The following is a 13028-nucleotide window of genomic DNA, read 5'->3' as shown; positions in this document are numbered from 1 at the left end:
GGGGAGTGTCAGAGCATAAGAGTGGCAAAAATCCAGTGAAACACAGAAACAAGGATGGCCACATAAATAAAGGAAGGAAACAACACACCCCTATCCCCCAGTCAGGATCAGTTTGAACCAGGGCGACTGCTCTCTATAGCAGTGGTTCTCAACCTTCCTAATGCTGTGATGTATTTTCATTGTTACAAATGGGTCACGACCCACAGGTTGAGAACCACTGCTCTATAGGGAAAACTTAAGACTTTCATCTGGTTCATGATTCTGGTGACTGGAAAGTCCAAGATTGGGCAGCTCTCATGTTGTTTCAGGCTCTCATGTTGTTTCAGCTCATTGCAGAAAATGGAAGGGGAAGCAGATGCATGCAAAGAGAGGATGAAAGAGAGTCACATTTGGCAGCATCTGCTGCAGGTACTAAGCCTCGCTAAGAGAGCTGCCTGCAGTCCAGCCTGCTCCCCTCAGAGAAGAAATACTCACAGCCCATCCTGCAGTGCATTGTGCCATCTTGGAACTGGAATCACTGCTGGAATATGTCCCACTGCAAGGGTGTATAGCCACTTCACCCTTCTATCCCTGAGGCTTTCTCACCCCATGCCACCCCCACCTGGTGGCCCATCACCTCTGAGCTGCTAAAACACCATCTTGGTCCATTTAGTGTTACTATGAAACAATACTTGAGACTGGGTAACTTAGTTTAAAACGATATTTATCTGGCTCATGATTCTGGTGACTAGAAAGTCCAAGATCAAGCAGCTAGCTCATCTGTGAGGCTCTCACACTGTTTCAACTCAGTGCAGAAAGTGAAAGGGGAAACAGATGCATGAGAAAAGATTACATGGCAAAGAGAGGAAGAAAGAGAGAGTCTAGGAAGCTGAACTCACATTTATAAGACTGCACTCTCTGCTACCTAATTCATTCCTATAAGATGGCATAATCTATTCATGAAGGATCTGTCCCATCACTTAAACACTTCCCACTAGGCCCTACCTCCCAGCACCACCACATTGAGAATCAAATTTCAACATGAATTTTGGTAGAAACAAACTACATCCAAACCATAGCATACACTCTTCCCCAGGGACCAAGCTGCTGTGCCCTGTCCCTTAGCTGCCGAGAGCAGTCACATTCCCGGGCACCATAGCTGAAGCAGTGCCCACCTTTCATGAAGAACAGGTGCCTTGGCTTAACCAATGTGGCATCCTGAATTCTAGGAAAACTAAGCATTGGCTGAGTGGGGGCACCTTACCATCCAAGACAAATAACTGTAATACCTGCTTCCCTGGAACTAACTAGATGGACTCTACAATCTGAGCTGCCAGGGTACCCTGCCTCCTCAAGGAATAAAATGGTTTCTGTTCTGCATCTTACTCCCCAGAGCCCAAGCCACAGCTGTACCCTGCCATTTGTGGGTATTTACTGATGCACCTGGCCTCATAGAGCCGGGTATACTGCCATATCCCTCTATCCTAACAAAATAATTGCTGAAAACTTCCCAAGACTTAGGAGAGATATGGACATCCATGCCTGTGAAGCTCAAAAATCCCCAAATAGACTGAAACCAAATAGGTTCTCATTGAGGTACATTATAATCAAAATGTTAAAAGTCAAATACAAAGAGATAATTTTAAAAGCAGCAAGAGAAAAGTGTCTAGTCACATACAAGGGTAAAAGCAGCAAGAGAAAAGTGTCTAGTCACATACAAGGGTATCCCCTATTGGACTGTCAGAGATGTCTAAGCAGAAACCTTACAGGCTAGAAGAGAATGGGATAATATATTCAAAGTGTTGAAAGGAAAAACCAAAACTCTGCCAGCCAAGAATATTATACCCAGCGAAGCTAGCTTCAGAAACAAAGGAAAAATAGTCTTTTCTAGAAAAGTAAAAGTTGAGAGAATTTATCAACACTACATCTACCTTACAAGAAATGCTTAACAAAGTCCTTTAAGTGGAAATGAAAGGATGATGATTACTATCATAAAAACACACAGAAGCATAAAACACACTAATAGAGATAAATTCATAGTCCAATTTAGAATATTCTTATCTCTGTGATGGTGGTTTGTAAATCTTTCAAATCTCTAGTATGACAGTTAAAAGTCAAAATGGTCAAATATAACTATAGGTTTAATAAGTTGTTAAGGAATATAACATAATATAAATTATGACAACAAAAATATAAGTGGTAAGGCCAAGCATGGTGGCTCACGCCAGTAATCCTAGCACTCTGGAAGGCCGAGGCAGGTGGATTGCCTTAGCTCACTGGTTCGAGACCAGCCTGAGCAAGAGCCAGAGCCCGTCTCTAAAGAGTTGTGGTGGTGCCATAGTCCCAGCTACTCGGGAAGCTAAGGCAAGAGAACTGCTTGAGCCCAAGAGTTTGAGGTTGCTATGAGCTATGATGCCACAGCGCTCTACCAAAGGTGACAAAGTGAGACTCTGTCTCCAAAAAAATAAGATTATATATAAATTGTGAGGGGAGGGTAAAAATCTACAGTATTTGTATGTGATCACAGTTAAACTGTTATTAGCTTAAAATAGTCTATTATAACCATAGAATGTTTTATATAGAGAGTAACCTCAAGGCAAAAAACTACAGCAGATACAGAAAATCACCAAATCCCAAAAGTATACAACAAGAAAGGAAGAACAAAGAATATATAAAAAACCAGAAAACAATTAATAAAATGGCAAAAGTCCATTACCTACTGTTTATAGGTAATATCCATAATAACCTGACTTACTTGAATGTAAATGGATTAAACTCTCCAATAAAAAGACACAGAGTGGCTAAGTGAATAAAAAAATCAACTGTATGTTGCCAACAAGTGACCCATTTTAGCTTTAGAAACATACACAGTCTAAAAGTGAAGTGATAAGAAATGATATTCCATGCAAACTATTTAGAGAAAATAGCCTTCAAGTCAAAAACTGTGACAAAAGGAAAAAAAAAAGTCATTATTTAACGATAAAGGTTCAATTTATCAGGATGATGTAACAATTGCAAATACATGCGTACCCAACATTGAAACACTGAAATGAACTCGAAAGAATAAATATAAAGCAACACAATAGTAGGAAACTTTAATATCTCACTTCCAATAATGGATAGATCAACCACATAGAAAATTAATAAGGAAATACTAGGGTTGATCTGCACTTCAAACCAAATGTTCCTACAGACTTATATAAAAATTTACAACCAACAGTGGCAAAATATACATTATTTTCTAGCACACATGGAACATTCCCCCAGACAGAGTACATGTTCGGCCATAAAACAAGTCTAAACAAAATTAAGAAGACTTAAGTGATATCTAGTATTATTTCCAACCACAGTACTATAAAATGAAAAATCAGTAATAGGAGAAATCTTGGAAAATTTACAAATATGTAGAAATTAAACAACATGCTCCTGAACAACCAATGACCAAAGAAGAACTCAAAAGAGAAATTAAAAATATCTCAGACAGGCTCAGCACCTGTACCTAAGTGGCTAAGGTGCCAGTCATATACACTGGAGCAAGCACTGGCCCCATATACTGGAGGTGGCAGGTTCAAACCCAGCCTCAGCCAAAAAAAAAACCCCAAAAAAACAATGACAACTACAGCCAAAAAATAGCTGGGCATCGTGGTGGGCACCTGTAATCCCAGCTATGTGGGAGGCTGAGGCAAGGGAATTGCTTATGCCCAAGAGTTGGAGGTTGCTGTGAGCTGTCATGCCACAGCACTCTACCCAGGGCGACAGCTTGAGACTCTGTCTCAAAAAAAAAAAAAAAAATCTCAGACAAACAACAATAGAAATATAACACATCAAAACCCATGGATTAGAGAGAGGGAAGAAGGGAGGAGGATGGGGTCTCCATGTGTGATACACCTTTTGTGGGCAAGACACAATTATAAGAGGGACTTTGCCTAACAAATGCAATCAATGTAATCTGGTTTCTCATACCATCAATGAATCCCCAACAATAAACAAACAAACAAACAAACAAACAAAAAGACCCTATAGGATAAAATAAAAGCAGTTCCAAAAGGAAAGTTTATAGTATGAAGAAAGATAGGTTCTAAATAAAGAGCCTAGCATTACATTTCAAGAAGCTAGAAAAAGAACAAACTAAATTCAATGTTGGCAGAATTAATAAAGTCAGAGCAGAAATAAATCAAATAGAGAAGAAAAACACCATGGGAAGCGGGAGGGAAAAAAATAAACAAAGTTGGCAGACCTATAGAAATAAACTAAGAAAAAAAGAAAGAAGACTCAAAGAAATAAAATCAGAAATGAAAGTGGAGACATTACAACAGATGCCTAAGAAATAAAAAGGATCACGAGGGATTACATACATATAAACAATTAATTATATACCAACAAACTGGATAACCTAAAAGAAAGGGAAAGTTTTCTAGAAAAAGTATCACCTACCAAGATAAAGACCTTCAAACTAAGAAAAACCCAAGATCACGTGACTTCATGACTGAATTCTATCAAACATTCCAAAAAGAATTATTACCAATACTTCTTAAACTCTTCCAAAAAACAGAGCTAGAAGAAATAAGCATCACCTTAATACCTAAGCCAGGCAAAGAAACCACAAGGAAAAGAAAAAAAAAAAAAAAAGACTACAGGCCAATATCTCTGATAAATCAAAAATTGATACAAAAAATCCTCGGTAATAAATTAGCAAATAGAATTCAACAACACATCAAAAAGATTACATCATGATCAAATGGAATTTATCCCTAGCACAAAAAATTCTTAAACATATATAAATCAATCAACACAAAATCACCATCATATTAACAGAATGAAAGATAAAAACCAGGGCAGTGCCTGTGGCTCAAGGAGTAGGGTGATGGCCCGATATACGAGAGGTGTTGGGTTCAAACCCGGCACCATCCAAAGACTGCAACAACAACAACAACAAAGAAAGATAAAAACCAATGATTATCTCAATTGATACAGAAAATGCATTTGGCAAAGTTCTGCATCCTTTCTTAAAACCTCTTAATAGAGTAAGAATAGAAGGAAAGTTCCCACTGTACCCCATGATTCCATTAATGTACACAGCTATCATTTAATAAAAAAAAAAAAAGAAGGAAAGTTCCTTAATACAATAAAGGCCATTTATGAAAAATCCACTGCTAATATAGTTTTCCATCAATGGAAAACAACTAAAAGCTTTTCTACTAAGACTGAATGCAAGACAGGGATGCCCACTCTCTTCATTTTTATTCACCATGGCACCAGAAGTACTAGCAAGAAGCAATTAGACAAGAAAAAAGAATGAAAGGCATCTAAATCAGAAAAAAGAAAGTAAAATTATCTCTATTTGCTCATGACATGATCTTCTATGTAAGAAAATCCAAAGATTACACAAGAAAACCCTGTCAGAACAAGTGAATTTAGTAGTTGCAAGATAAAAAAAACAACATAAAAATCAGTAGCATTTCTATGTACAAGTAATACTAGATCTAGCTGGAAAAGAAATCTCAAGAAAACAGTTCCATTTACAAGAGCATCATAATAATAAAATATTTAGGGACAAATTTAGCCAGGGAGGTGAAAAATGTGAACACTGAAAACCATAAAAAACTGATGAAATAAGTTTAAAAATACACAGATAAATGGAAAAATATCCTATGTTTGTGGATTAAAAGAACTAATATTATGAGAATGACTATATTATCCAAAGTATACAGGCAAATTTAAAGCAATCCGTATTAGAAGTCAAATGGCATTCTTCACAGAAATAGAAAAAATAATCCTAAAATTCACATAGAACAACAAAAACCCCAACTAACCAACATAATACGGAGAAAAACAAAATTGGAGGAACACACTTCTTGACTTAAAATTATTATTACAAAGCTATAATAATCAAAACTGTTTGGTATTGGCATAAAAACAGAAATATAGACCAATGGAATAGAACAGAAAGTCTACAAATCAAACATACTTTCATATCAACTAATATTTGACAAGGATAACCAAGAGGAAACAATCTCTTTAATAAATGGTGGTGGGGGCTCGGCACCTGTGGCTCAAGTGGCTAAGGCGCCTGCCACATACACCTAAGGTGGCGGGTTCGAATCCCCAGCCCGGGCCCGCCAAACAACAATGATGGCTGCAACCAAAAAATGGCCAGGCGTTGTGGCGGGCGCCTGTAGTCCCAGCTACTTGGGAGGCTGAGGCAGGAGACTCGCTTGAGCCCAGGAATTGGAGGTTGTTGTGAGCTGTGATGCCACGGCACCCTACCCAGAGGGATAGCTTGAGGCTCTGTCTCAAAAAAAAAAAAAAAAAAATGGTGCTGGGGAACTGGATTTCCACACGAAAATGAATGAAATTGGGCCCTTATCTTACTCCATACACAAAAATCAACTCCAAATGGATGAAAGACCTAAGTAAGACCTGAAACCATAAAACTCCTAGAAGAGAACACAGGGGAAAAGCCCTTTGATATTGGCCTTTTGGCAATGGATTTTTTGGATACTGCACAAAAATCCAGGCTACAAAAGCAAAAATAAATTAGTGGACTATATCAAACTAAAAAGCTTCTTGCACAGCAAAATGAACAAACCAACAAAATGAAAAGGATGAGAAAACAAATGTACAAATCACTTATCTGATAAGGGTTAAAATCCAAACTCTACAAAGAATTCTTACAAACTAATAGCAGAAACACAAATAACCCAATTAAAAAGTGGACAAAGGACCTGAACAGATTTCTCCAAAGAAGACATAAAAATGACCAACAGAAAATGAGTGTAGAGATAAAGGTCAAAAAATATAAAGTAGATATGTAGGATGAACAAGTCTAGAGATCTGACATACAACATGAGGACTACAGTTAATAAAATGTATTGTATTTGGAATTCTTGTACATAGATTTTAGCTGCTCCTCAGGCACACAAAAAGTAACTATGTGAGACGGTAGATATGTTAATTTGCTTTACTATAGTAACCATTTTATTACCCATATATTTTCTATATCATGTGTTAAATCTCAAATACCTTTTTTTTTTTTTTTTGAGATAGTCTCACTCTGTTGCCTAGGTTAGGGTGGTATGGCGTCAGCCTAGCTCACAACAACCTCAAACTCCTGGGCTTAAGCAATCCTTTTGCCTCAGCCTCCCAAGTAGCTAGGACTTTAGGAGCCCACCACCATACCCAGCTAATTTTTCTATCTTTAGTAGAGACAGTGTATCTCTTTGCTCAGGCTGGTCTCTAACTCCTTACCTCAAATGATCCTCCTGCCTTGGCTTCCCAATGTGCTAGGATTATAGGTATGAGCCAACACACTCAGCTCACAAAATTTATTTAAGTTTAATTATCTTTTTCAATCCAGGAAAAAAAAAACCACTATTACTAGTTTCCTGTGTTCTTGTCCAAAATATTTTATAAATATACAATTATTTAAATTTTTTTTTTTTAAGAGACAGAGTCCCACTTTTTGCCCTCTGTAGAGTGTCATAGCATCACAGCTCACAGCAACCTCCAACTCCTGGGCTTAGACAATTCTCTTGCTTCAGCCTCCTGAGTAGCTGGGACTACAGATGCCTGACATAGTGCCTGGCTATTTTTTTGTTACAATTTAGCTGGGGCCGCATTCGAACCTGCCACCCTTGGTATATGGGGCTGGTGCCCTACCCACTGAGCCATAGGTGCTGCACAATTATTCAATCAAATTTAATGTTAGACTTTATAAACTTTAAAATTCAAAACATGTAAGATGTGAATTTAAAAGTATCTGTGCTATTCTCTATCTGTAAGAGCAAATGCTGCCATCCCCATAAATAAGCACACACAACATGTACCTTATACAGAGAATCCTTGTTTGGCTTTAGTTTGATACCACGGGCAAGCCTGAGTTGACCTGTTGTTTGCATCCCTGACCAGGTGTCTTTCTCACCCACTGGTTTCAACAAAGATGTGACTGGATTATAGAAAGCTGGAATGGAGACAGGATACCAAGTTCGCATGAAGACAATATCTGGAAAGAGAAGAATTCTATGTTGACATTTTCAAAAGAAGATTAACATCCATCTCACCATGAAAAAAAACCTCAAAACATTAACCCCAAACTTTTCTACCTGGTTTTACAATATTTGGAGAAGGACTTCACTAAGTAAACTATTCCTTTATCACAACACTTTACTCTGTGTGAACAAAGGGGCTACAGACACAATGTGAATGGGTACAATGCTCATTCACAGATGCTCCACCTGCGAAGAGTTAGCACTGACTTCAACTTTCTAAAGACCTAAAATCCTCTAATCAACTCTGGCTAGAAAGCAATAATGAATAGTGTCTTGAACACACAACAAAAAATACTTACCACTCATCAGCAATTTATCCTCAAAGGTGGCCCGGAAAGCTCCTTCTGGAGCCCGAAGTGCTTTCTTGATCTGTCCCCTTATTCCACTGACAGTTCGAATCATAGCACCTTCAAATTTGGCTACTTCCAAGGCAGAATTAAACATTCCCTACAGGCATATGAAAACAAAAATACACAAAATCATAGCTTTACCTACTTTACTTCCACATTCACAAAAATATATCCTTGGTTAAAAAATAAAAATAGCTCCTTGAAAGGTGATAAAATAATGTATTTTGCCCCCTAAAAGTGGGATTGTTACCTCAGAAAGAATAAAAGTCTATTTTACTTTCCCCAAAATAACATTAATCGAGACAACTGCAGACTCATTAGCATGCTCATCACTTGTATCTCTGTAGGACAGAAGGTCAAAGAGGTTATTTATTGGCTTGAACTGGCCAGGCAGCATTTGCTGGCATCTCAAAGGCTGAACTATAGCTCAAATCAAATTACTTAGGTGCATGCACTATAAACTAAAAAAGAGGAAGACAAACACTGGTGGTATTATTACCTTATATTGTAAGAATATTTTATGATCTTCTAGCTACCCAGTGACACCTACCTCTAAAGAAATTTGCAATAAAGCTACTCAAACTAACCTCCCAAAATATTGCAAAATAGTGTGTCCATTTCTCTATACTCTTGCCAAGTTTTCTGAAAATTGCTTTGTCTATTTGTCTACTGAATGGCTAGACAAACATGATTTTCCCCCTTTGTTAATGCAAACCAAAAAGAAAGGGAATAAAACTCAATGGATAAAATTATATATTCTGTTCTGTGGCTGTTTCACATGGAAGAATAATACTCTAAATTATTAAATATCACTATTTTACTTCACCTTAAGATTTGTGAGCACATTCTGTAACACAGAAGCCAATATAAAAAAGTAAATGAAAAAATATTAACGATCTAGTTTGTAAAAGACCTCGAATATTTTTTCTAAAAACAGGAGACCCATAATTTAGAAGTATTTCATTCCTCCTCTAACACTATATACATTCATAAATATGTGAATATATAGATGTACAGACCTTAATAAATGAAGTGTTCTTGAAAATTTTATATGGAAAACCAGTTAGCTTTAATTTCTTCACAATTTTTATGGACTTATCCAGATCAAGGACAACTCCTGTGGCAGCTATCCGGAAATCAGGCTAATAGGAACCCAAAAATTTGAATGTAAGAATAATATTAGTAAGTCAAAAACTACAACTCTCTGTGATGCAATAAATTACCAAGGTATACTTCACTTACAATCAGCTAAGAATGAACAAGGGAAAACATCTGAATATGTATGTAACACAGTATTTTAACAAAAGTAATCTAATGATGATGATTTGAGTACTTTCCTGAGAATGATGTCCTAAGAACATAATTTCACAATCTTTCTGGCATGAAATGGGAAAAAAATACAAATGCAATGTTTAAGAAATTAAATTTTGGCCCTCCAGGGCAGATTCCATCTGCCCTTTATTTTTTCTCCTCTGTTAAATGGGGCCAATAAAACTTGCTCTGACTGTTCAAATGAAGATAGAGTGAACATACTTTGCTAAGCCAGCATGATGAGGAGGGCAGTGTCATGTCTAGCTAGTCTATGATGTCTCCTCAGAACCAAGTTTAATGCTTAGCACATGCTGAACACTGCATAAGTACTTTCTCAGCTAAATAGTTCAAAAAATACACAAATAATAAAATATCATCAGTATCATTATAATTCTACTTCCCCATATCTATTCCCATATGCTACTAAAAAGGATATAGGAAGATTAAAAGCAAAGAGAAACTTCCTATTACACATTAAAAATGAGTAATTTTCAACTTAAAGTTTCATATACATAATACTACATATTTGCGATATATTTCTCAAACATAATCTATAAGATAAATCATCCAAGGCACTTACCATTACACCACTGACAGACTGTATTGCCAAGAATCCAGTTCCCTGTGGAGTGATAGGACCTTAAAGAAAACCAGAAAAAAAGAAATACAGTAAACCACAAATTCTGGATTCTGTCTTACAGATGTCTACTCCATCCCCCCACCACCAAAGAAAGAAAAATCTTACGACTTGGGATTTCACAAAAGGAAAAGAGCAAAGCTATAATGATATAGCCTAAAGGTTTACATTAACCTACAAGCAAGTTACTCTAATCACATTTTACCCCAAAAGGTTGCTCCACAATGCATGTGCTGTGGAGTGTATTTTAGAAGCCTCTGTCTTCCATTGTGGTCTTCAATATAATAGAGTGGAATGGTCTGAAACCTCCTCCACCCTACAGAAAAAATGATTGGATCTCGAGACTTAAGGATTTTCTTATACCAACGATGTTTCTTCAGACGCATCTGAAGGAAGAACAAGAGTTAAGTAAGATGCCTGGTGGAGGGCACAAAGACTTTTTCCTGCCAAGCATGCAGCACAGGGCACCTACCTGCACATATCCGACATTGCCCTCACTGTTGCCCAGACCACCCAGAATAATTGGGTAATGGGGGTCAAAGTTGAGCACAAGTTCACAGGGAACATTTTCAATCTCAATTCGGATGTACATTCCAGGTCGAAAACCCTCATATTGAACTCTGGCTTCATCATCTTGATCTTCAAATTCTGCTCGATTAAGCTGTATATAAGAAGCGGGAGAAAAATCTATAACGTTGTTATCCTTAATAAACATAGATTAATATTAAAAATGAGCACTTCCTAAATAAAGAAATCTTGGACACAATTATTTGGCCTTAGCTTATTAAATATAATATAAATTTTACCACTACAGTTTGTTCAGAATATGTCCCAACTGTTTTCTCCTCTGTTGCTCTAAGGTAAAGCAAATGTAAACAGTTCTAAAAGGAGCCCTAAACACCCAAACGCTCAAAACTTCCCCAGTCCATGCCTTCTTTTCTTTTTTTTTTTTTTTTGAGACAGAGCCTCAAGCTGTCCCCCTGGGTAGAGTGCCGTGGCGTTACAGCTCACAGCAACCTCCAACTCCCGGGCTCCAGCGAGTCTCCTGCCTCCGCCTCCCAAGTAGCTGGGACCACAGGCGCCCGCCACAACGCCCGGCTATTTTTTGGTTGCAGCCATCATTGTTGTTTGGCGGGTCCGGGCTGGGGATTCGAACCCACCACCTTAGGTGTACGTGGCTGGCGCCTTAGCCAGTTGAGCTATAGGCGCCGAGCCCATGCCTTCTTTTCTTTTTCTCCAATTATTTCTCCAACACCTGCTCCCTCATCCTCACCCTCAGCTGATGACTATTTCCTAATTCACTTGAAAACCTAAAGAACTTCCATTGTCAATCCTATACTAGGGTTTACATCCACATCCAGACTGCACTCTAAATAAGGCAGCTACGTGTGGCTACTTAAATTAAAATGAAACAATACTTAAAATTCAGTTACTCAATCACATTAGCCACATAGGTGGGTCAACATCAACATGCGACCAGCGGCTATGATATTGGACAGCACAGATGTGCATGTCCCGGATGGCAGAAAGTTCTATCTGGCAGCTCTGGCACAGATTATTTATCCAGGCCATTACTTAATGCCAAACTAAAGCTGCACACTAGATTACGACCCCCTCTTTCTGGACTTTATTACAACAGATCTCCCATCTGTTACTTCTCATCTTAAAACATTCTTTTGCCTCCAGTTCTTCTATCAACTATTGCCACATTTCACTGCTTCCCTCTGCAGCAAAACCCCACAAAAGTTTTCTAAACTCACAGTCTCTAAGTCCCTCTGCTCCTATTCTCTTAAATCCGTAAAACTTAGACTTTCACCTACTACTCCATGAAAATGTTTGCCATGGGCACTAAAAGCCTCCACCTTCCCACTCCAGTGGTCAGTTCTGTCTCCACAGAACTAAAAATGTGCTGGCTGGTTTTCAGCGTGCCTAGCATTCTCAGAAATGTCTTCTCCCTCCTGGGCGCTGTTCAGGCTCAACTGTTGTTGCTCCCTCCTATTGCCCATGCCAGTCCTGTTCCACCTATCCCATCTCTGCACTCACTCCCCAGGCTATCTCGTGACTTTACATAGTATCTATATGCTGAGGACCGTACATCTAAGTCCCTGGCCAGACCTTTCTCTCCAGACTTGACACTCTTGTCTGCACATACCTCAAACCTACCAGACCCCTAAAAAATCATCTTCCTAGACACAGCTGCACCAAGCACCACAGAGGCTTTCCTACCTAACTTATAACAAGGCAACCTTCCAGTAACTTTTATGTGTCATCTTCTCACATACCCCACATTCACTCCACCAGGAAATCCTACTGATCTATCTTTCAAATAAAGTATATCCAGATATGACTTTCTGTCTCACCTCCACTGCCCCTTCCTGGTTTATGAACTCTTTCCAGAAAAATCTTTTCAAAGAGAAGCCAATCATGAATATCTCTCTTCTGCTTAAAACTGTCTAAGGCCTCCCTTTCATTGAATAAAAACTTAAGAGTCTTTTACAGTGGCCCACAAGGTTCTAGGTAAATGGGCTGAAGTGAAGACTTCAGAACTAGTTTTACATTTCTTAGTTATGTCTGTCAAAGGTCAACATAGACTTATAACCACTAAGTTAATGGCTAATCAGGAGCTATGTCTTTGACTAGGTGAAGGCCTAGGTTGAGCAAAATCTTTCAACCACATTTTCACAAATCATTTACATATATATA

The 13028-nt window shown here is 38.1% G+C and overlaps 1 protein-coding gene across 2 annotated transcripts in view; it reads right to left on the bottom strand.

Annotated features, from left to right (window-relative positions):
* The window catches only part of BMS1 (BMS1, ribosome biogenesis factor), a 56315-nt gene that overhangs the window by 4809 nt on the left and 38478 nt on the right, over window positions 1-13028 (bottom strand). For both annotated transcript variants that reach the window (XM_012809458.2, XM_023517178.1), the window contains 6 exons: window positions 10798-10986; window positions 10531-10711; window positions 10269-10327; window positions 9397-9519; window positions 8327-8474; window positions 7806-7981 (listed from right to left, as the gene is read on the bottom strand). In XM_012809458.2, coding sequence (XP_012664912.1) covers window positions 7806-7981; window positions 8327-8474; window positions 9397-9519; window positions 10269-10327; window positions 10531-10711; window positions 10798-10986 — 876 coding nt within the window. The remainder of the gene's footprint in view (window positions 1-7805; window positions 7982-8326; window positions 8475-9396; window positions 9520-10268; window positions 10328-10530; window positions 10712-10797; window positions 10987-13028) is intronic.

Source organism: Otolemur garnettii, unplaced genomic scaffold (genome assembly GCF_000181295.1).
Source record: "Otolemur garnettii isolate 467f Iridium unplaced genomic scaffold, OtoGar3 scaffold00105, whole genome shotgun sequence".
NCBI classification, from domain to species: domain Eukaryota; kingdom Metazoa; phylum Chordata; class Mammalia; order Primates; family Galagidae; genus Otolemur; species Otolemur garnettii.
The sequence above is the reverse complement of the archived record's forward strand: the minus strand, read 5'-3'. Positions and strand labels throughout refer to the sequence as shown.